At 37.3% G+C, this 24,124-nt stretch overlaps 1 protein-coding gene across 1 annotated transcript in view; it reads right to left on the reverse strand.

Annotated features, from left to right (window-relative positions):
• Positions 1-20,046: 20,046 nt before the first annotated feature.
• LCA5 (lebercilin LCA5) overlaps positions 20,047-24,124 on the reverse strand; it is a 43,886-nt gene continuing 39,808 nt past the window's right edge. The window contains exons 7-8 of the mRNA XM_029945177.1: positions 22,225-23,121; positions 20,047-21,274 (exon numbers count right to left, since the gene is read on the reverse strand). Of these exons, the coding sequence (XP_029801037.1) occupies positions 22,253-23,121 (869 nt within the window). The 3' untranslated portion in view covers positions 20,047-21,274; positions 22,225-22,252. The remainder of the gene's footprint in view (positions 21,275-22,224; positions 23,122-24,124) is intronic.

A 24,124-nucleotide genomic window follows, 5' to 3' on the forward strand; every position in this document is an offset into this window, starting at 1 on the left:
CAATGTACAGAAATCGGTTGTATTTTTATACACCAACAATGAAGCAACAGAAAGAGAAATCAAGAAACTGATCTCATTCACAATTGCACCAAAAACCATAAAATACCTAGGAATAAACCTAACCAAAGATGTAAAAGATCTGCATGATGAAAACTATAGAAAACTTCTGAAGGAAATTGAAGAAGACACAAAGAAATGGAAAAACATTCCCTGCTCATGGATTGAAAGAATAAACATTGTGAAAATGTCATTACTACCCAAAGCAATCTACACATTCAATGCAATCCCATCAAAATTGCACCAGCATTCTTCTCAAAGCTAGAACAAACAATCCTAAAATTTGTATGGAACCACAAAAGACCCTGAATAGACAAAGTAATATTGAAGAAGAAAACCAAAACGGGAAGCATCACAATCCCAGACTTTAGCCTATGACCCAGCAATAGCTTTGCTAGGGATTTACCCAAGGGATACAGGAGTGCTGATGCATAGGAGTACATGTACCTCAATGTTCATAGCAGCACTGTCAACAATAGCTAAAACATGGAAAGAGCCTAAATGTCATCACCTGATGAATGGATCAAGAAGATGTGGTATAAATACACAATGGAGTACTACATGGTAATGAGGAAGAATGAAATATGGCCATTTGCAGCAATGTGGATGGAACTCAAGGTTGTTATGTTAAGCGAAATAAGTCAGGCAGAGAAGAACAGATATCATATGTTTTCACTTTTAAGTGGAACAGGAAAAACTTAACAGAGGACCTGGGAGAGGGGAAGGCAAAAAATAGTTGTGGAGAGGGAGAAAGGCAAGCCATGAAAGACTCTTGAATACTCAGAACAAACTGAGGGCTGATAGGGGTGGGGGAGAGGGGAAGGGGGGTGATGGACATGGAGGAGGGCACTTTTAGGGATAAGCACTGGGTGTTATATAAAAACCAACTTAACAACAAACTATAAAAGAAAAAAAAGGTAGAACTTAGACCAAAAACAGTACACTATGCACAAAATAAGGATTTTGTTAAACCTAATAGCCACAATTCACAGTGAGTATATAATTATGAATCTTTCATGTACCAAATAGTACTTCTATAAATTTTATAAAGCAAAAATACAAAACCTGCAAGGAGAAATAGAAACATATTCTACAAATATAACTCACTACATTATTAGACCTAAAAAAGACAGTTATATAATTCTATTGCAACCAAAACATTTGGAAAACAGTTGAACAGCCATTTTTCTTTTTGAGAGAGAGAAAGCATGAGTGGGGGAGGAGAGAGAATCTCAAGTAGGTTCCGCACTCAGTGTGGTGTCCAATTTAGGACTCAGTCTTATGACCAGTAGATCAACTCACTGAATCACCCAGGTGCCCCAACAGCCATTCTTGGCTTAACATGATAACTCTATCTCAGCCCCAAATCATCATCTTTCTTCTTATTTTTGAGAGACAGAGAGAGACAGCATGAGCAGGGAAGGGTCAGAGAGAGACGGAGGTACAGAATCTGAAGCAGGCTCCAGGTATGAGATCGCTGTCAGCACAGAGCCTGACACGGGGCTTGAACCCACAAACCGTGAGATCATGACCTGAGCCAAAGTCTGACATTCAACCGACTGAGCCACCCAGGCGCCCCTCATCATCCTTCTCAAAAAAAAAAAAAAAATAGAAGCATCCTCACCAAAAATTATATATAAAACAATTATGATCAGTATCACTACTATTACATAGAATACTGTAGTGGAGGAAAGAGCAAATGCAATCAACCAAAAGAAAGAAAGTAAAGACAGGAGAAATGGAAATGAACAGCTAAAAAACTATCCAATGGAAAACTGAGAAATGTCTAAGAATATACAAAAACAATAACAACACTAAATTTTTTAATGTTTATTTATTTTTGAGAGAGACAAAGTGTGAGCAGGAGAGGGGAAGAGAGAGAGGGAGACCCAGAATCCAAAGCAGGCTCCAGGTTCAGAACCTGATGCAGGGCTCAAACTCACAAACGTCGAGATCATTACCAGAACTGAAGTTGGACCTTAACTGATTGAGTCATCCAGGTTTCCCACAACACTTTAGAATATCACTGAAGGATACAGAAGAACTGAACAAAGGGAAACACATATTTTGAGATTTAAAAAAAAATATTACAGACGTATCTATTTTAAAACATAAAACTTTCTTTAAAAACTAGACAAAATGATTCTAAGAAAAAAATATCAAGAAAAACTCTGAAAAGTGTGAGATGAGAAGTGAAGTAAAAGGTCTAGTACCACTAGATATGTCACTAGATATATTTATTTTATAGTTTCAAAAATTACAACAGTGTGGGGAAACTGGGTTGTTGAGTCGGTTAAGCTTCCAACTCCTGATTTCAGTTCAGGTCATGAATGCATAATTCGTGGGATGGAGCCCCCCATCAGGCTGTGTGCTGACAATGTGCAGCCTGCGTGACATTCTCTCTCTCTGCCCCTCCCTGCTCACATTTGTGAGTTTGCAGACTCTCTCTCTTTTCAAATAAATAAACTTTAAAAACATTAAAACAGTGTAATTAATATTAGCTCATAAATAGATAACCAAAGGAGAATAGAAATTCCAGAAATAGGTCCAAATACATAAAATAATTTCATGTGATAAAGTTGGAATTTCAAATCAAAGTTTAAAGATGGATTTTTAACAAATAGTGTCAAGACAAGTGGAGAGTCATTTGGAAAAAATTAAGCTGAAACTTTATCTCATATTATATACAAATATAAATTCTACAGAAAATGAAACTAAAAGAATTATTAGATTAAAATAACTTTTAAAACCCTATAGTGATTCAAAATAAATGATAAATTTTGCATAAAAATAAATTATGCATGGTGAAAAGAAAAACACAATAAGCAAAATCAAAAGCGACAAATTGGGGGGAAATGTTTCCAAGTCATATAACAGATAAAGGACTAATATCTCCAATGTACAAATAAATCCTAGGAATAAAGATTAATAACCTGACAGAAAAATAGGAAAAGGATATGAAAAGCAGTTCAGAAATGTAAATGGCTCTTAAACACAATCCCACACTTAATAAGGGAAATCACAAATGAAAACTGTATTGTGATATCTATCAGAAGGGCACTTGTATTGCTTATGAATGGATAAGTTGGTTAAACCCATAGAAGATAATATTGTCATGACTGTCAAAATAACAAATGGTAGACCTTCTGGCCCATCAATTCCACTTCTGGGAATCTGTCCTACAGATACATGTGAAATTGATGTACAAAGTCATTCAACAAAGCATTGTTTATAATAGCAAGAGTTGGAAGCAACCCAAGTGTCCATCAGTAGAAGAGTGGTAAATTAATTTCAGATATCCATAACAACGGAGAAACATGAAGCTATTTTATAAGTGAGGATGCTTTCTGTATAATGATATGGAAAGATCATCTGATTAATTTTCAGGGCTGCTCTAACAAATCACCACAGAATAAGTGTCTTTAAAATAACAGAAATTTGGGGCACCTGGGTGGCTCAGTCAGTTAAGCATCCAACTTTGGCTCAGTCATGATCTCCCAGTTCATGAGTTCCAGCCCTGCGTCAGGCTCTGTGCTGACAGATCGGAGCTTGGAGCCTGCTTCGGAGTCTGTGTCTCCGTCTCTCTCTGCCTCTCCCCTGCTTGTGCTGTCTCTGTCTCTCTCAAAAAAAATTTTTTAAATTATTAAAACAACAGAAATTTATTTTTCCTCTGCTCTAGAGAGGAAAGTCTGAAATCAAGGTGTTGGCAGTACCACATTCCCTCTGGAGGCCCTGTGAATGGTCTGTTCCATGCTGTTCTCCCAGCTTCTAGCAATTATTCCCATTCCTTAGCTTGTAGCCTCCCTTCTTCATGGGGTGTTCTCCTCTTAACTGGCATTTGATTAAGTAACTGGGAATATAGGTAGCCAAGTTCACATATAAAAATAACCATCTTAATTTCCAAGGTATATATTGAGTGTAACATAAATCAAGTTACCCAATAGTATATATCTTTCATTTATTAAAGAGGAAGAATAAGAATTCATATTTCTTGCATTAGCATAAATTCTGGAAGGATTCTCACAGGTAACTGGTTAGGAACAGGGAAGGAACAAGATTTCGCTATATATCTTTATAATATCATTCAAACCATGAAATGTTCAAAGTGTTTAAAAATCTTAAGTTTATTTATTTGTTTTGAGAGAGAAAGGAGAGAGCACAAATGGGGAAGGAGCAGAGAGAGAGGAAGAGAGAAAGAATCCTAAGCAGACTCTGCACGGTCAGCACAGAGCCTGTTGCAGGGCTCAAACTCACAACCCTGGGCCGAAGTCAATGCTTAACAAATTCAGCCACCCAGGTGCCCCACATTTAATATTTTTAAAAAAGATGTGATGGTAAGAACTGGGAAAAGGCAGATTGGAACAAGATGCAAAGTCCAAAACTACACACACACACACACACACACACACACACACACACAAAATTGGCATTTCAAATGAGTGGTAGAACTATCGGTTAATTTTGTGTTCTTGCTTATCTGTATTGTCTATTCTCTCAATGACTTTATTTCTTCTTCTTAAAAATGTTTAACAACTGACAGCCTCTCCTATTTTTTTAAAGGTACACTTCTTACCCTGAAGGATTTGAAGGGAAGAAAGATGGGATAAAGACCCAGCAACTTCATCAATTGTATATTTCAGGTATTTATGAAACTCAAAGTGAGCAGTGATCTTTAAGAAAACTGACATGGTCGTCTCTGCTATTATTTATTTCCATTTACACTTTTTTTTTTTTACACACTGAGTAATGCTGTGCAGACCTATGGCTACAAATTCAATACATATGTGACTGAGTCCCAAATCGGTATTTCTGGTGTCGATCTTCCTTTTGTTGATTCAGCATGTCCATATGAATGCCCCACAACCAGCTCCATGGGCTTCCAAAGGCACTACTCATCTCACCCTTTACCTCCCAAATCTGTCTTCATGGTCTTTTTTCGGTCCGTCACTGTCATCTCCTCAGCCTCCTATGTCCCCCGTGATAGTTCTACTTTTAGTTCTTTGAGTTTACGGCCATTATTGCTTTAAATGTATTTTCTGTCCCTTTTCCTTCTCCTTCTGGAATTCCCATTATGTGGATATTGTTTCTTTTTATTGTTTTCTATAATCCCAGAGGCACTCTTCATTTTTTTTCATTATTTTTTTTCTTTTTATTCCTCTGACTGGATAATTTCAAAAGTCCTATCTTCCAGATTACCGATTCCTTCTTCTGCATGGTTGAGTCTGCCTTTGAAGCTCTGTACTGAATTCTTCAGTTCAGTTATTATATTTTACAGCTCTAGGAATTCTAAGTTTTTTTAATTATTTTTTAAATTTCTTTGTTGAACTTCTCATTTATGCATGGCTTTCCTAATTTTCTTTAGTTTTTTGTGTGTTCTTATAGTTCACTCAACTTCTTTAAGAGGATTATTCTGAATTCTTTGTCACAGTCCATAGACTTCCACTTCATTAGGATTATTAGAGCTTTGTGAGTTCTCCTTCATGGGGTTGTATTTACCTGATTTTTCATGATCCTTGATTCCTATGTTAGTATCTGTGCATTTGAATAAGTGGTCTTTTTTTCCGGACTTTACAGGTTCACTTTGGCAGAGACAGTCAGCTTGGTCTGGATTTCTGGACATGTCTGCTGGTATTGTCCTTGGGCAGGTGGGACCTGCTATTAGGGTCTAATTTGGGACAAGGTAACTGTTTACACTCTGAGGTCAGGGTTGTGATTCTGAGAACAGCTGCTGGACTGCTGGCTAAATTCCCTGCCCAACTGAGGTTGTAGGAGGGACTGGTATTTCCTAGACTCTGCTCAGGCTTACTAGACAGTCTGGACTGAGTATTATACTCAGAAATATACAGAGAAGCAGGACGGGACTCAGGTCTGCACAGCTCAATTTTTGGGGACCCAAAGCAAGAGTGTACATTGAATACCTGGTCTGGTGAAGCTACTACTGTTTTGCTTTGTAGACAAGGACTGTCATAGGCTGTGCTTTCTGTTCATTACTGTAAGTCAGGCTGTTGGATGGGCTACATAGCTTCCCTTGTGGTCTGGTAAGTTTCCCTGGTCAGGCAGACTGAAGGCAGTGCCCACCTACTGCTAACAGTTGGGGCTATGAATTACTTCCCTGTCCAGATGCAGCAAGTAAAGCAGCTGTAAGGCCACTAATGCTCTTTGTTTGTGATCTTGACTTAAGCCATCCTGTGCCCCAAGTTCCCTGGCTCAACAGTATCACTGGCTTTGCTCTAAGGACCGTCAGATCTGTTCACCCAAGTCTTAGCTCAAGAGTTGCTGGGTTACATAGCTTCCAGGTGTTCTCACCAACCGTTCCTGTAGGATGGGGCTGTGGGCCAAGTTCTGCAGCAGGTGGGGCTATAACACAGACTCTTACCTGGGGAGGCCTAGGAAGGCCCACTCCGCCAACTCCTAAATTTTCTTGAAAAGCCTTTCTGCTCGGGAGATCTGGGAGCCCCAATTTACAGCAGGTGGGGCTCTGACTCAGTACCTCTGCTGGGTGTGAAAAGACCAGGCTACAGCAAAACTCCTTGTTTGGGGACCCAGATTAGGCAGACCTGCACCCTACTGAGTTCCCTGGTGAGACTGCCCCCTCCCTTGACTTGGTTTGCAGATGAGCAGAAATGCTAGTTGGGATTACTAGTTCAGCTGTGCTGGGGGAAACTCTACCAAGATCTAAGTGCTGGTTATTAGAAGCCCCTCCCCACTTGTTCAGCACAATTAGATTTGTAGTGGCTGAGCCCAGCAGATTGCCCAGTGATCCCCATGGGATGAAACCAGAATACGGGCTCCCACAAAAGATCCAGGATGCTGGGGGTCCTGAATGTGCTTTTTGGGCTTTCTCTTCCCACTGTGGCAGCCAGGGGGAAGTGTACTGTTGTTCTTACCCTTCTAATGCAGTCTGTCTCAGTTTCTGTGGTGTGTGTGATGGGGGAGGGGGGCCTCAGCCTCATTCCTGTGTTTCTAGGATTGTCTCATTGGTGTCTTGTCCATGAGTAGTTGTTACTTGTTCTTATGAGAAGGAACAAAGTCAGGAGGAATCTGCATGCATTACCATTTGGTAACATTACTCTTCCATTCTTTTTTTTAAATTGAAGTATAGGTGACACACAGTTACACTTCAGGTGTACATGATGGTTGAACACGTGCATAGGTTATGCTATGCTCACCATTTGTCACCATACAGCACTATTACAATACCATTGACTAAATTTCCTGTGCTGTACCTTCCAGCCCTGCAATTGACTCATTTCATAACTATATCTCTCTATATATAGATATATAGCCTATATCTCCCGCTCCCTTTTGCCCTATTTGCCAATTCTCCTACCCCCTTTCTCTCTGGCAACCACTAGTTGTCTGTTTCTGAGTCTGTTTCTGGTTTTTGTTTATTCCCTTGTTTTTAGATTCCACAAATAAACAAAATCATATAGTATTTGTCTTTCCCTGACTTATTTCACAGCATAAAAACATCTGGGTCCATTCATGTTGTCGCAAATGGCAGGATTTCATTGTTTTTTTATGGTTGACTAACATGGTTGAGTAGTTTAGTCAATGTAATAGTATTGTATGGTGACAAATGGTGAACACAGCATAACCTATACACGTGTTCAACCATGTGCACCTGAAGTGTAACTGTGTGTCAACTATACTTCAATTTATTTATTTATTCACGTCTTCTTTATCATTTATCTGTCAATGGACACAGGTGGTTTCCATATCTTGGCTATTGTAAGCAATGCTGCAATGAACATAGGGGTACATATCTTTCAACTGATGTTTTTGTTTTATTTAGGTAAATACTCAATAAGTGGAATTACTGGATCATATGGTATATCTATTTTTAAAATTTTGAGAAACCTCCATACTGTTTTTCACAGTGGCTGCACCAATCTATGTTCCCACCAACAGTGCACATGGGACCTCTTCTCTCAAAATTTTTGCCAACACTTGTTCTTGTCTTTTTGATTTTATCATTCTAACAGGTGTAAGATGATATCTCATTGTGGTTTTGATTTGTATTTCTCTGATAATTAATGATGAGCATCTTTTCGTATGTCTGTTGGCTGTCTGTATGCCATCTTGGAAACAATTAATCAGATTTTTTTCTTGGTGTTGAGTTATATAAGTTATTTATATATTTTGGGTATTAGCTCCTTATCAAATATATCATCTGCAAATATCTTCTCCCTTTCAGTAGGTTGCCTTTGCATTTTTGTTAATAGTTTTCTTTGCTGTGCAAAAGCTTTTCATTTTGATACAGTTCCAATGGTTTATTTTTGCTTTTGTTTCCCTTGCCTGAGGAGATTTATCTAAAAAATATTTCTATGGACAGTGTCAAAGAAATTACTGCCTACGTTTTCTTTTAAGAGTTTTATGTATGGTTTCAGGTCTCCCATTTAGGTCTTTAATCTACTTGTATATGGTGTAGAAAAGTGGTCCACTTTCATTCTTTTGCATGGAGCTGTCCAATATTCCCAGCCTTATTTATTAGAGACAGTCTTTCCCTCATCATATATTCTTGCTTCTATGTCATAGATTAATCGACTTTATAAGTGTGGATTTATTTCTGGGCTTTCTGTTCTATTTATCTATGTGTCTATTGCTGTGTTAATATCATACTGTTTTGATTACTACAGCTTTGTAGCATCTTGAAATCTAGACTTGTGATACTTCCAGCTTTGTTATTCTTTCTCAAGATTACTTTGGCTGTTTCGAGTCTTTTGTGATTCCATACAAATTTCAGGACTATTCTGGTTCTGTGAAAAATAGCATTGGTACTTTGATAGGGATTGGATTGAATCTTTAGATTGCTTTGGGTAGTATGGATATTTTAACAATATTAATTCTTTCAATATATGAACATGGAATACCTTTCCATTTGTGTCATCTTCAATTTTTTTCATCTATGTTTTATAGTTTTCAGAGTACAAATCTGTCACCTCCTTTGTTAAGTTTATTCTTAAGTATTTTATTCTTTTTGGTGCATCATAAATGGAATTTTTTTCTTAATTTCTCTTTTTGCTACTTTGTTATTAGTGTATAGAAACACTACTGATTTCCAGGTATTAATTTTGTGTCCTTCAAATTTACTAAATTCATTTATAACTTCTAATTGTTTGGTGGAGTCATAAGAGTTTTCTATGTATGGTATAATGTCATCTGAAATAGAGCTTAACTTCTTCCTTTGCAACATAGGTGCCTTTTATTTCTTCTAGTTGTATGATTGGTGTGGCAAGGACTTCCAGTGCTATGTTGACTAATAGTGGTGAGTGGAATCCTAGTCTTGTTCCTGATCTCAGAGGAAAGGCTCTTATAGTTTTTTCCAATTGGGTATGTTAGCTGTGGGTTTGTCATATATAGTCTTATAATGTTGAGGCATGTTCCCTCTAAACCCACTTTGTTGAAAATTTTTATCCTGAATGGATGTTGAATTTTGTCAATGCTTTTTTCTGCATCTATTGATTTTTATCCCTTATTTTGTTGATGAAGTGTATCACTTTGATTTGTGAATATCGAACCATCTTTGCATTCTCGGAATAAAGTCCACTTGTTTGTGGTGACTGATCCTATTAATGTGTTATTAAATTAGGTTTGCTAATATTTGGCTGAAGATTATTGAGGATATGTTGATGTATTTGGGGGCTTTCTTTCCTCTCATTTTTTGCATTCGCTTGAGAATAGTTGTTAATTCTTAAGTGTTTGGTATAATTCATTTGTGAATCCATCTGGTCCTGGGGTTTTGTTTCTTATGAATTTTTTGATTAGTGATTCAGTTTAGTTACTTGTAATTGATCTGTTCAGATTTTCTATTTCTTCTTGATTCAGTGTTGGAAGATTGTATGTTTCTAGGAATTTATCCTTTTCTTTTAGGTTATCCAATTTGCTGGCATATAATTATTTTGTAGTAGTCTCTTATATAATCTTTTGTATTTCTACGGTGTTAGTGTTACTTCTCTTTCATTTCTGATTTTATTTACTTGGGTCCTTTCTTATTCTTCTTGATGAGTCTGGCTAAAGATTTTTTAATTTTACCTTTTCAAAGAACCAGCTCTTGCTTTCCTTGATTTTTTTCTAATTTTTGTTTCATTTCATTTATTTCTACTCAGATATTTATTACTATTATTTTCCCTACTGACGTTGGGCTTTGTTCTTCTTTATCTAGTTCCTTTAGGTATACGGTTAGATTAAGATTGAGATTTTTCTTGTTTCTTGAGGTAGACCTTTATCGCTATAAATCTCCATGTTAACAATGAATGAATGAATGAATAAGTAAGTAAGTAAATAAATAAATAATTTCCATCTTAGAACTGCTTTTACTACATGCCAAAGATTTTGGACTTTTGTTTTGTTTCCATGTATTTTTTTGGTTCCTCTTTGATTTCTTTGTTCATTCATTGCCTGTTCACTAACATGTTGTCTAGCCTCCACTTGTGTTTTTCTTCTGTTTTTTCTTGCAACTGATTTCTAGCTTCATTGTGGTTGGAAAATATCTATGATATGATTTCAGTCTTCTCGAAGTTACTGACTTGTCTTGTGGCCCAACATGTAATCTATCCTGGAGAATGTTCCATGTGTACTTGAAAAGAATGTGTATTCTGTGGTTTTTGATGGAATGTTCTCTTTTATCTCTTTTATGTCCATTTGGTCTAATGAGTCTTTCAAAGACACTGTTTACTTATTTATTTTCTGTCTGGATGATCTACCCATTGATGTAAGTGTTAAAGTCCCCTCCTATTGTATTGCTGTCACTTTCTCCCTTTATGTCTGTTAATACTTGCTTATGTATTTAGGTGCTCCAATTTTGGGTGCATAGATATTTATAATTCATAACCTCTCTTGTTGGATTGATCCCATTATCATTATGTAAGGCCCTTCTTTGTCTCTTATTACACTCTTTGTTTTAAATTCTATTTTGTCTGATATAAGTATTTCTATCTTGGGTTTTGTTTTTGCTTCCTTTGTGTTGAATATCTTTTTCCATCCTTTCACTTTTAGTCTGTGTGTGTCTTTAGGTCTAAATGAGTCTCTTATAAGCAGCATGGTTGGATCTTATTTTTTAACTTTAATTTTTAACTGCATACTATCTTTTGAATGGAACATTTAGACCATTTACACTTAAAGTAATTATGATAGGGATGTACTTATTCCAATTTTGTTAATTGTTTTCTGGTTATTTATGTTCTCTTCTTATCTGCAATTCTTAAATGTTGCAATCTATCTTCCATATTAGTATAAAAGTTGGTGTTCCAAAATAAAAACCTTGTGTCATCTAAAAATCCATTTTTGACTTATACTAAAGTGCACTGTATATAAGCCCCATAAACTCCTTTTAAATGAACAGATGAACTGTATGATTGACAGTTGAGTAAGTTCAGTCATAGTCATTTTCAGATTTATTAGCTATAAAACAATTGCTGGAAGAATGCCAACCATTTAAAGCCATTTGCTCATCCTTAACCTTTGAAACAACTGGCCAAATCACATCAAGTTATTATAGATGAAGTTGTTTTTCTTTATCAGCTTCTTGACTTATTTTATTAAATCAACCAGAAACAATAATTGTACTTTATATGAAATTTTGGAATTGAATATGTCAATAATAATCCTAATAATGACCATAGGATGTCTGCAGTATTACACCATGGAGATGTATTTCCTAGTGGCAATTTAAAGTTCAGAATTCTTTATTAATATTTCTTTATTATAAAAAATAAGTGACTAATTTTCATCCACTAAATTGTTATTCAAAACACATTCTTTATAAATGTACCTAAACACATTTCTGTAAAGCTAAAAGCATCCAGAGATATATGCCACTCATCTTGCTATAAATTTAAATGTAATCCTGACCTTGTATTTTTATGAATTAATAAAAGTTACTTGGGCAATCCAGGTTTTGCAATTAATCAAGAGAATTTTATCTTTAAAAGAGTATCCTAGCAACATTTCAGCAAGCTCAGGAAAGACCCAAATGACAATATACACCGATTTAATTATGCTGCTGGCTCTATCAAACTTTTCAGTTAATCAAAAAAATACTTAAAAACAGGAACAGAAATTAAGTTACAGCTGAAAATGAGAACTGGTGAAGGAGTGTAAGGGGAAACTTTCATAACTAAAAGAGAAGTTTTTACTTGCTTATCAATAGAGTTGAAATGAAATTGGTAAAATTATGATTCCACAAGGAAATTGTAAAAGTTATTATTGCTGTGGGAGTGTCAGAACCAATATATTGATTACTCTAATAGGCTGCAAGGTCAAAATTACATTGGGATAATCACAGCTTTAAGAATATATTTAAAATGTATAAGCCCACTGCATTTTCAATGGCTTGTCCAAATGTACATTTTCTAGTGGTGATGCATTTTATGGGATCTAAGCCTTGGACAAACAACCTTTCTCCTGAGTACACTTTGGAAATGTAGCTAATTTCATTACCACCACTTCCTTCACCCACCCCGTCCCCTACCTCATCATCACCACCGTCACTACTTTACATAGCCCAATACTGGCCACCCCCTTTATCCGTTTATATCTGTGTCTGTTTATAACAGATTATACAGCAGCAGGTCTGTCCTTGATGAGGTGGGGCTTTTTTGGTAACACACATATAAATCAAGGAAGTCAGAGAAAGACAGATGGAGACTTTATATAGCAAACAAAATCCAAACTCATAACACATGGCCTACTTTTGTAGGTAGAGGTAAGTACTACCTCTGGATGTATATAAAAATTCTGATTTATATACATCTGTCTTCACAGACGCAAAAAGTGGACACATGAGAAATTTGAATACTTCTAATTTTTCTTTAACATATTCCCTGTTTACATGCCAATTTCACTTAGATACTATTTCTGAAACCTCAAGCAAAGAAGCTACTTGCCTGGACCATTAAGTACACACACACACACACACACACACACACACACACTCTTTCAAATTTTGAAAAAGCTAAATTTTTCAATTTAATAAAATTGTTGCTATACTTTATGCATGCCCTATACTGTAAAATTTAAGCCATATTGATTAGTTCTTCAGGAAATGCTGTAGGACAACATCTTGAGGGTTTTTCTGGAAGCTTAAGAGATGATAGGCTATGATAGAGGAATGACACATGAACCATCCAATCTTTTTGGGGCTGGTTGTTCCCATGGCATTCCTTTTCCCTGACTAGTTCAACTCTTACGATACAGAGCAGAGGACTGTTACAGACCATAACTGTTGTTGTAGCCATAAAAAAGTGGTTTGTTTCTAGTCCAAAAAGTGCAATGAGGGGGCGCTTCTGTGGCTTGGTCAGTTGAGTATCTGACTCTTGATTTTACTCAGGTCATGACCTCATGGTTTCATAGGTTCAAGCCCCACACTGGGCTCTGTGCTGACCCTGCAGAGCCTGCTTGGGATTTCTCTCTCTCTCTCTCTCTCTCTCTCTCTCTCTATCTCTCTCTCTGTCTCTCAGCCCCTCCCATGCTCATGCTCTGTCTCTCTCAAAATAAAAAAAAAAGTGCAACATGAGGAGACAAAGGTGAGTTCATATATTGGATATGTACACTGTGATCCCAACCTATGCTAAATTTCTATTTGCAAAACCCTGCAGGTAGTCAATCTATGTAGGAATGCCCCTCAACTACTCACATATTAGTGTCAGCTCAGAGCACCGTTCTCAACTTTCAGTTGCATCAGAATCCCTGGAGGACTTGTTCAAATACTGACTGCCTTACACCCAGAGCTTCTGATTTAGGAGGTCTAGGGTGGAGCCTGAGGATTGGCATTTTTCTTTTTCTTTCTTTCTTTCTTTTTCTTTCTTTCTTTCTTTCTTTCTTTCTTTCTTTCTTTCTTTCTTTCTTTCTTTCTTTCTTTCTTTCCTTTCTTTCCTTTCTTTCCTTTCTTTTCTTTCTTCTTTCTCTTTCTTTCTTTTTCTTTCTTCTTTCTTTTTCTTTCTTCTTTCTTTCTTTTTCTTTCTTTCTTTTTTTTCTTTCTCTCTCTTTCTCTCTCTCTTTCTTTAATGTTTTAGAGCGAGCAGGGGAGGGGCAGAGAGAGGGAGACACAGAATCTGAAGCAGGCTCCAGGCTCTGAGCTGTCAGTGCAGAGCCCATGTGGGGCTTGAACCCACAACCCGTGAGATCATGACTTGAGCGGCAATGGGACGCTTAACCGACTGAGGCAACCAGGCACCCTGAGAACTGGCATTTCTAACAAGTTCCCAGGGGACGCTGGTGGGGCTTGGGGGTGAGGGAAGACACACTTTGAGAACTACTGCCTAAAGAATAAAGCAAATTTGTTTATCTGAAACTAGACCTTGGAATTATGGGCCCCATTGACTCTGGACCCCAGTAGTAATGTTTGAGGTGATAACATTAACAGATTCTCTTGGCATATGTTCTTTGGTTCTACAGATTCTATTTCTCTGCTGGAAGACATTTTAGATATAGAACATAGTGATTTGTGCTGATTATTGAAGGAGCTCTTCTGTAAGTACGTAGGAGACTAAATTAGGATGCTATTGACATTAGAAACAAATTGTTGGAGGTAAATTTAAGATTTGAAGGGAAGCTCTTGTAGAAGAAAAAAACTGTAATAAACCCTGGCTTCCAGTGTACCCAGAGGTCTTTAGTATCCTGCTTGTGTATATATGGCAACTCGCAGGTTCTTCTATCAGGGCAAAAAAGCCCTGAAGTCTTATCAGTGTAATAAAAAAAAAAACCAAAACAAAACAAGAAACCCTGTAACTGTCCTGTTACAGATAGTGTAAAAAGTAGGCCTTACCAGGATCCATATTAACTGGAACAAAAATTCTGAAATTTGATATTCAGGTCAGCTAAAGAGAGAAGAAAGGCAGCTGCCCTCGGCCATGCTATTCAGGGCATCCCCTCGCTATACTAGCGGGGAGGCTTCTTCCTGAATTCCAGTACTCTGCCTCCAGGCCAGAGCGTGGGCTCCCGGTTCTGTTCCTCCCCGACGGAAACAACGGAGGAGCAAACTGTGTGTGTGAAACTGCAGGCTGCCTGTTCACAGGAACAGCAGTGTCCTTCCGTGGGAGACGCAACCTCGGCATGGGTCCGTAAGGACAAGAGGACTTCAGAGATGGCAGGCTACAGGGTAAAGATCACATTTAGTTTTTAAAATGCCATATTGGCAAGCTTCTGTTGTTTAGAAAAAGAGAAGTTTAGAGTGTTGTTGATACAGAAACTAGTGGGGGTATAGCTCAGTGGTAGAGCATTTGACTGCAGAAACAAAAGAAAATGACACACATCTTTTACTTTGGTCTCTCAAGAAAACATCTCATTTAATCCTCACAGTAACTGTAAACTATGATCGGTCTCATTTCACATCTGAGGAAACCTTAAGGAAAGTTAAACGATTTGACCAAAGTTGTACTTAGTAAGTGGGAAACTCCAACCTGTGGGAAACTCCAACCTAACTCTTTCTACCCTATCCTGGTTACCCATTTCTAATTTTTTTGTTCTAGATTGAGATAGAATACATACATTCATTTATATGTGGATTTTTCATAAATGTAGCATTGGCATAAAACACTACGTATCTGGAACTTTTCTGTGAACTCCAAAGCATTAACATCTTACGTACGCATCTTACAATGATGGTGGGCTAGCTCACCCTTCAACAACAAAATTAACTGCATAGTGCAACCCCATGGTTGTACTTATTGCAAAAATGGCTTGTTGTTAGGAATAAGGCGTTTCTGTTCCATTAAGAGCATTTTGATACTTTTTCCGTAAGAGCCATTAAAACATTGTTCATTGGAAAATGCAGGTGCGCCTCTTTTTATTGTGCTTCACTTAGTTGTGCTTCACAACTATTGCATTTTTTATAATTTGAAGGTTTGTTGCAACCTTGCATTGAATAAGTTGCTGTCATGTTTCCAATAGCATTCTTTCATTTCATTCCCCTCTGTCACATTTATGATTTTTGTTAATATTTTTAACTTTTTCATTTTATTTGTATGGTGGCCTCTATTAGTGATTTTTTAAAATTAAAATATAGCTGACACACAATGTTACATTAAGTTCAGGTTTGCAACATAGTAATGAAACAAGTCTATATGATATGCTATGTTCTCAGCCTAGTGTAGCTTTCATCTGTCACCATATAAAAAAATCTAATTAATGATCTTTGATCTTACTGTTGTAATTGTAATTTTGGAGTGCCAACTGCTCCCATATAAGATGGCAAACTTAATCGATAACTGTTGCGTATGTTCTGACTGCTCCACGACTGGCCATTGCCTGTCTTTCTCCCTCCCCTTGGGCATTTTTATTCCTTAAGACACAACAATAGTGAAGTCAGGCCAATTAATAATCCTACAAGAGTGTCTTAAGTATTCAAGTGAAAGGAATAATCACATTTCTCTCAGTTTAAATCACAAGCTAGAAATGATATGCTTCGTGAGGAAGGCAGGTTGGAAGCTTTTGGTTGACAGACCAAGAGCTGGATCTTTTGTGACAAGCAGGGAGGCTGTGAATACAAAGGAAAAGTTCTTGAAGGAAATTAAAAGTGCTCCTCCAGTGAACACACTGATGGTAAGAAAGTGAAACAGACTATTCCTGACATGGAGAAAGTTTTAGTGGTCTAGATAGAAGATCAAGCTAGCCACAGCATTCCCTTAAACCAAAGCCTAGTCTAGAACAAGGCCCCAGCTCTTTTCAGTTCTGTGAAGGCTGAGAGCGTTGAGGAAGCTCCTGAAGAAAAGTTTGAAGCTACAGATATTGGTCTATGAGGTTTTTGGAGAGAAGCCATCTCCAAAACATAAAATGCAAGGTGAAGCCACAAGTGCTGATGTAGAAGCTGCAACAAGTTATCCAGGAGAACCAGCTAAGACCATTAGTGACAGGGGCTACTCCAAACAAGATTTTTCAGTGTGAATAAAACAACCTTCCATTGGAAAATGCCATCTAGGACTTCCATAGCTAGAAAGGGGAAGTCAGTGATGGTCTTCAAAGCTTCACAGGACAGGCTGACTTATTAGGGGCCAATGCAGCTGGTAACTTGACATTGAAGCCAATGCTTTTATCCTAGGGTCTTTAAGAATTATGATAAATCTCTTCTATCTGGCTCTATAAATGGAACAAAGCCTGGATAATAGCACATCTGTTCACAACATGATTTGCTGAGTATTTTAAGCCGACGTAAAGACCTATGCTCAGAAAAAGACCAGTTTCAAAATATTACTGGTCACTAACAATATACCTAGACACCCAGGAGCTCTGATGACATACAGTGGAATTCACGTTGCTTTCATGCCTGCTAACACAGGATCCATTCGTCTCCATGGATCGGAATAAACTTGACACTCAAATCTTATTTAAGAAATACATTTTTGGGGGGCACCTGGGTGGCTCAGTAGGTTAAGTGTCCAGCTTCAGCTCAAGTCATGATCTCATGGTTCGTGAGTTCGAGCCCCAAATGGGCTCTTGTGCTGACAGCTTAGAGCCTAGAGCCTGCTTTGGATTTTGTGTTTCTGCCTCTCTCTGCCCCTCCCCTGCTCGTGCTCTCTCTCACCCAAAAATAAACATTAAAAAATACATTTTTTAAAGACCATCAGCTGCCATCGGTAATGATTCATCTGGTGGATCTGGGCAAAGTACATTGAAAACTTTCTAGAAAGGATTCACCATTCTAGATGCCATTAAGAATGTGATTCATGGGAGAAGGTCAAAATATCAACATTAACAGAAGTTTGAAAGTGGATTCCACCCCTCACGGATGTCTTTGAAGGGTTCTAGACTTCAGTGGAGGAAGTAAGTGCAGATGTGGAAACAGCAAAAGAATTATGATTAGAAATGGAGCCTGAAGATGCGCCTGAATTGCCGCAATCTCATGGTCAAACCTGAAACATGAGGGGCACTGCTTACAGAGGAGCAAAGACAGTGGTTTCTTGAGATGGAATCTGTTCCTGAAGATGCTGCGAAGATTGCTGAAATAACAAAGGATTTAGTATATCACATAAACTTACCTGACAGAGCGGCAGCAGGGTCTGAAAGGACTGTAATTTTGAAAGTTCAAATGTGTGTAAAATGCTGTCAAACGGCATCACAGGCTACAGAGAAATCATTCATGAAAAGAGCCAATTGATGTGGCAACCTCACTGTTATCTTATCTTCAGGAAATGCTACAGCCACGCCTACTTTCACCAACCACCACTCTGATCAGTCAGCGGCCATTACCACTGAGGCAGGACCCTCCACTAGCAAAAAGTTTACAACTCGCTAGAAGCTCAGATGATGGTATTTTTTTTTTTAGCAATAAAGTTATTTTTAATTAAGGTATGCACATTACTTTTAGGCATAGTACCATTGTATACTTAATAGATTATAGTATAAACAGCTTTTATAGGCACTAGAAACCAAAATAAGTTTGTCTCACTTTATTGTGGTGGTCTGGAACCAAATCCACCATAACTGTAAGTTGCCTTTTTATGACTAAATTTTCTTCATCAGGGAAAAATGCCTCCCCCTTTCCATAGAAGCTGTGATCCCTCCATGGAGAGATGCAGGAGTGTCTCCCTTCCCCTACACAACGCCAGCGGCCTTATAGGTGGACTCATAACACAAACCAACCAATGAGATTTTTGCCAGAAGAAAGCTTTTCTTTTTGAGGCTGATGCCAGATGAAGGGAGCCAGGCTAAGAGGTAGACAAAGTCAGCACTGTTATTTGGACCTCCGGATCAATGAGCTTTCCATATTTAAGCCAGAAATAATTTCCTCATTTTGTTTAAGTTGGTTTGATTTGGGTTTATGGTACTTACCACTTAAAGAAAACTAATGCAAAATTCCTTTCTAAAATATCTTATTTCTTTGGGCTTCTTAAATTAAGACTATTGAATACAGTGTATTAGCTCCAACTGTAAAATGGGAGTAAGTATTGACTTTAGAAAAAAACTTTGTGAGGATTAAATGAGCTAAAGCCCATGTATAAAAACACCCAACTGCCATGCCTTGGCATTCAACAAATATCACTTTTCTCTGTTTCTTCATTACTTTTCCAAATCATCAACAATAGTTTGAGCCTTTACCATTGTTTTTCATGTATCAACTAATTTAATGCATGAGGGAGGGGGAAAGGAAGTGCAAAGAGGTTGTGTAGCTTATCCAAGGATACACACGCTGTGGGAGAGGCAGGGTATAGATTGTCACCCTATGCAATCATAAAGTCCTACGTTTTCTGTATTTCATTTTATTTCTGTGAGGCTTACTGCAGTTAGTCATGAATAAAGAAGGAAAGTTCTAAGTGCAGACCTAAGAGGTACAACATCTTTAGTATAGATGTTTTATGGTAATTTGGGTTGTTTGGGGTTTTTTTTTTTTTTTTTTTTGCCTGTTATCTTGTGCAGTGTAGTGTCAGTAATGTACATACCTATGTTCTATTTTTCAATTATACCCTAAAAGAACCTCAATCAGCTATAACAGCTGATGTTTACGGAGTGCTTATAATGTGCCAGGCACCCTGCCAACCATCAACCTAAGTATTTCATTCATCCCTCATGACTACGTTAAAAAGTCTTATAAAAGAGCAGAAACAGCTGGGCAACCCAAGGACATTCAGAGAGCGGGTGGGGAGGACGAGGAGGAACGGTGTGCAGCCCGGCTCACCGTGCTCTGCACTCACTGTGAGGCCCGAGCAGGTCTGCCTTGCTCTTTTGGCGCCTGCTGCATGCAGGGCACCCCGTTAATGAAGGAGTACACACTCTACTAAAGAGAGCACTTTCAAATGATATAAAAGGGGACTTTAATGTGAAGAGGGCATTTGTTGTGTAGAAATAAAAAAGCTTTAAAGGCGGATCTTTTCTTAACAATTTAGTTCCTTTTTTAATCCTAAAAAATCCACATTGTCACTATTAACACACATTTCCCTTCCCCTTTTCATAGGGCAGATCTGCATGCTGTATCCAGCTACCACTCAACCAAGGATGCCAGAAGGTGAGTACGCCTGATAGGAGATGGAAAAGAGGGTCAGAAAAAACAGGAAATCAGCCATGAAATAAGTTTATTTTATGATTCAATTTAATCCTTCTTTCCCCCACCTTTTTTATATTATGAGCAATATATGCCATTAGGATAGCTATTAAGGGTGAAAGGATTAATTAAAACTATAATTATCTGATAAGACTAGCATACTGTCTAACCTGATTTAGGGCAAATTCATCTACTTCAATTAAAAATACTGGATGCGGGGGAGGGGGGAGGAGAAGGTGAATAAAGAAATAAAAATTAACACTGCAGGTCCTGTTTCTACCATGAATATCCTGAGTGACCTAAGGCATCATTCAAACAAAGAGCCATCATGTGTTTTTAGTTAAGAGTTCGGAATACAAATAACAAACTTAACTTGACATTTAAAAAAAAAACCATGATTTACTCTGAGGTTTGTTCATAAAGAAAAACCTGTTCTATACATTTTAATCTCCAATCCTAATGCCTAACACCATAATGCTTCAAAGTCTATAACTTAATTTTAGGTTTAATTTTAACAACCTGTCTTGTTATACCTGATGAAAGAGACTAGAAAATATTATGTAGAAAAAAAAAGCAAGGCATTAATTAAAATGATCTCAATATAAAACTTTACTAAAAGGCTTTTAAAAACCCTCTTAAAACAACCTAAAAATCAGAATACTTTTGGCAGAAAAAGTAGCAGCTATGAACAAAATTAGCATTACATAATATTTTATCAAGAACTGCATTACGATAATGTGGTTTACATATATTAGAATGATTTGCAACAAGCTTATTTATATCAGACATAAAATCTCTTTACTAAAACAATTTTTTTAATGTAGCTTAGCACTTTTGGGAGATTGTTCCCAATCAATGACAGTAACACAATTTAAAAGATGACAGATAGCCTATCTTTTCATTAGAGACCTATCCAGGTAAGCCTTGCCAAATAGTTATGAAGTTATATTCGACAATAAGCATTTGTAAGAACCCAAGATAAAACAGTAACTCTGGTCTCCTCATCTATCAGTACGCATGCTTGGCATCAGAAATCATACTATTAGCAAATGCATACTAAATTTTGGAGAAAAAAAAGCTTACTTCAAAATAAGTGTCAATCTACATTTTCTTATGTTTCCCCTGACACAATATCCATCACTCTTCATTTTAACAGTGTTTTCTCCTCGGTTGGTGGTATATTACCGCTTCTTAAAGACCAATCATAGTCCAAGGTCGTCAACTCCTCTGCAGCTGAAGGGACTACAAACAGCAAAAGACCAAACCATTTCAACAGAAAAACATCTGCCCTATTTAGCAAGGCAGAAGCCCCATCTCTAAAACATTTTAACCCAAGGTTGCGTTAAAACTAGTCCTCCAAGTCTAACAGTATTACACTCTCATTGCCTATTGTTGGTTTTGACATAAGTTCAAACCTTAAAATATGTATTAAAATTTCCAAGTTACATACTCTGGAAACATACATAATTGAGTTTCTGTATGAGGATGAAATCTCACACCCAGTCACTGATACAGAGAGTGTAGGAGAACAAGGAGAGGAATATCTGACTACACTGCACCCAAGCCTCCAGGAACCAGGACGGGGGAACCACCCAGGCAGACAGACAAATGTCTTCTGAATTCAACTGGTATGTTCACGCAGTTGTAGGTAAGTGCTTTAAGGCAGCCCCTATGTGGTCACTGCTCCCACTGAGAGCAGCTCAGCTCTGCCCCGTTAGAAAGGGACCCCTGCCCTGCCCACAGAGCACAGGGTGGCGAGGCAGCACCAGCTCTCCCCCGTCTGGGGGCTACGCTTCCTAACCCAGAGCCTCTCACCCTTGACTTCCACTCAACTATCAGGTGGAAGACTACATTTAGGTCAGTGAGGATAGGACCAAAAATAAGTAAATAAATAGGGAGAAAAATGGGAAATAAATTGAACTCCAATAAAGTAAAACTTCCTACAGATCTGATTTAAGAGGTAAAACCTATTTGTAATTAAAAAGTCAAAACCAAGTAAGATACAGCTCTATTTTGGGTTTCATTCAAAAGAGTCTCCTTCATTCTTGGCAAACTAGCTATGTGATGTGATAAGATCTACTTTTCATTTATACTGTGTTTATCTATTAAAAATCATTCCTTAATAAGGACTTTAATATTAAAATTTCTAAATGTGTATAATAAATATTGTATTAAAATACTTTAATATTTACAATTGGAAAAAATGTATCCTGTCATCAGTCATCTCAGGACTACCTCTTCAATTTCATCTTCTACAGATTCAACTACTTTTACTGCTGGTTTACTGTTTGCATGTTTTAATCGGGGTCTATTTGGATGAAAAATTCTTCCCTCGCTGAGGAAAAAGTCGTCATTTTCATCACATTCCCTATCCCTGCTGCTCTTATCCCCAGGGAGAAAACTGAGAGAGTCAAAGTCTCCTTTGTTGGCAGCCAGAGAATTTGGGTCACTGCTTCTAGAAGAAATGGTGCTGCTGCCACTGGCACCAAATAACTGTTCCATCAGATTAGCTTTTTTCTCTTTTCTTGTAATTAAATCTACACGGTCTTTACCAGGTTTCTCTATACTGTTTCTTTGGAAATCCAAAAGACCACTCTTTTGGCTAAATGGATTTGACGTTTTTGCAAATGTTTTCTTTGCAAATGAAGGCACATAGCTGCCAAATGCAAGCTCATTTGGAGAGGCCAGGCTTCTAATACTTCCTGGATTCTGATCATCTCCTTTTGTAGTGAAGAGGCTGACATCTTGGAAATGATGCCCATTAAACATGCTCTCTGAGGACTCAGAGAACACGTATGTTTTGGGGCTTCTCTCTGGGGAGTGCAGTTTTGATTCCCAATCAGGTAGCAATGGCAGAGGAGGACATTTTAGATTCTGAGAATCTTGAAGTTCTCTGTTGATTTCATTCAGTTTAGCAAGCAGCATTTCTCTCTTCAGCCTTTCTTCTTCCTCTTCTTCCAATTTATCAATAGTCTGAATTCGGTACGTTTCCATTTGGTATCTTCCAGTTTCCAATGCGGGCTTTTCTTCTCTCTCCAGCAAAGATATCTTGTCTTTCTGCTTTGTAGCAAGTTCTTCTCTTTTCCACTCTGTATGAAATCAAATTTAAAAAACTGGCTTAGACAGCAGTCAATATTTTTGAGTAGGAAAATTCAATTCTCATCTTTTACAAAACAGTTTATCTAACAGTTATTATCAGCACACTGCGGATGAACACTGTAATACATTTCATTGCTACACTTAATATTCTGGAATTCAAAAAGAATATACTTGATGTGTACTGCATTTAAAATTCATATTTATAGAAAGAATTTTGTTCTTCAGTTTAAAGGTAGGGAAGAGGCTCTCTATTTTTTATGCCTAATATAGTGCTGTACACTGAATGGAGAGTGATGGATGGAGTCAGTTTATTTTAAAATTAAAAATAAACTGAAATTTTAAATGTCATACCCTGAGAAGGACACAACATCATGTATTTAGTATTCTGACTGAAGATACATTAAATTGAATCTAATTAAGAGAAAACTTCACAGATAAACCTCAAATGAGCAATATTCTATTTTTAAAAAATGGATGTTTATTCATCATAAATGTTAATCTCACAAAATCTTTAGAGAAGGCAGAAGAGATAGGAGGACTAAATGCAATTCAAGATCATATCGTGGAGAAGAAAATGCTATGAAGGACAATACTGTGTCAACTGACAAAACTGTAATAGAGAAATGTGTTGTATCAAAGTTAAATTTTCTCAAGTTGAAAACTATACTGGAATGATGTAAGAAAATGTCCTTATTTTGGAACAATACACACAGAGGTATTTTAAGGTATGGGCATGAGGTATACAACTTCAAGGTTTAGTACATAACATACATTCTAACTGATGTTCCAAACAAACTCCAGGAAAAAAAAAATCAATAAAGATGGAAAGAAAGTACAAATCTTCTGTTACTTTTTTCCTTTTCTCCGTACCTAGACACAACAGACCTAACACCTAATTTTCTATTCTAGATTTTAACATGTGAACGCATCCCTCTTTGTGCATCAGCCAACAGATATGTATCTTCTAATTTACCTGTTACATTGTTCTAAATA

The sequence above is a fragment of the Suricata suricatta genome, chromosome 7 (genome assembly GCF_006229205.1).
Source record: "Suricata suricatta isolate VVHF042 chromosome 7, meerkat_22Aug2017_6uvM2_HiC, whole genome shotgun sequence".
In the NCBI taxonomy this organism is placed as follows: Eukaryota; Metazoa; Chordata; class Mammalia; order Carnivora; family Herpestidae; genus Suricata; species Suricata suricatta.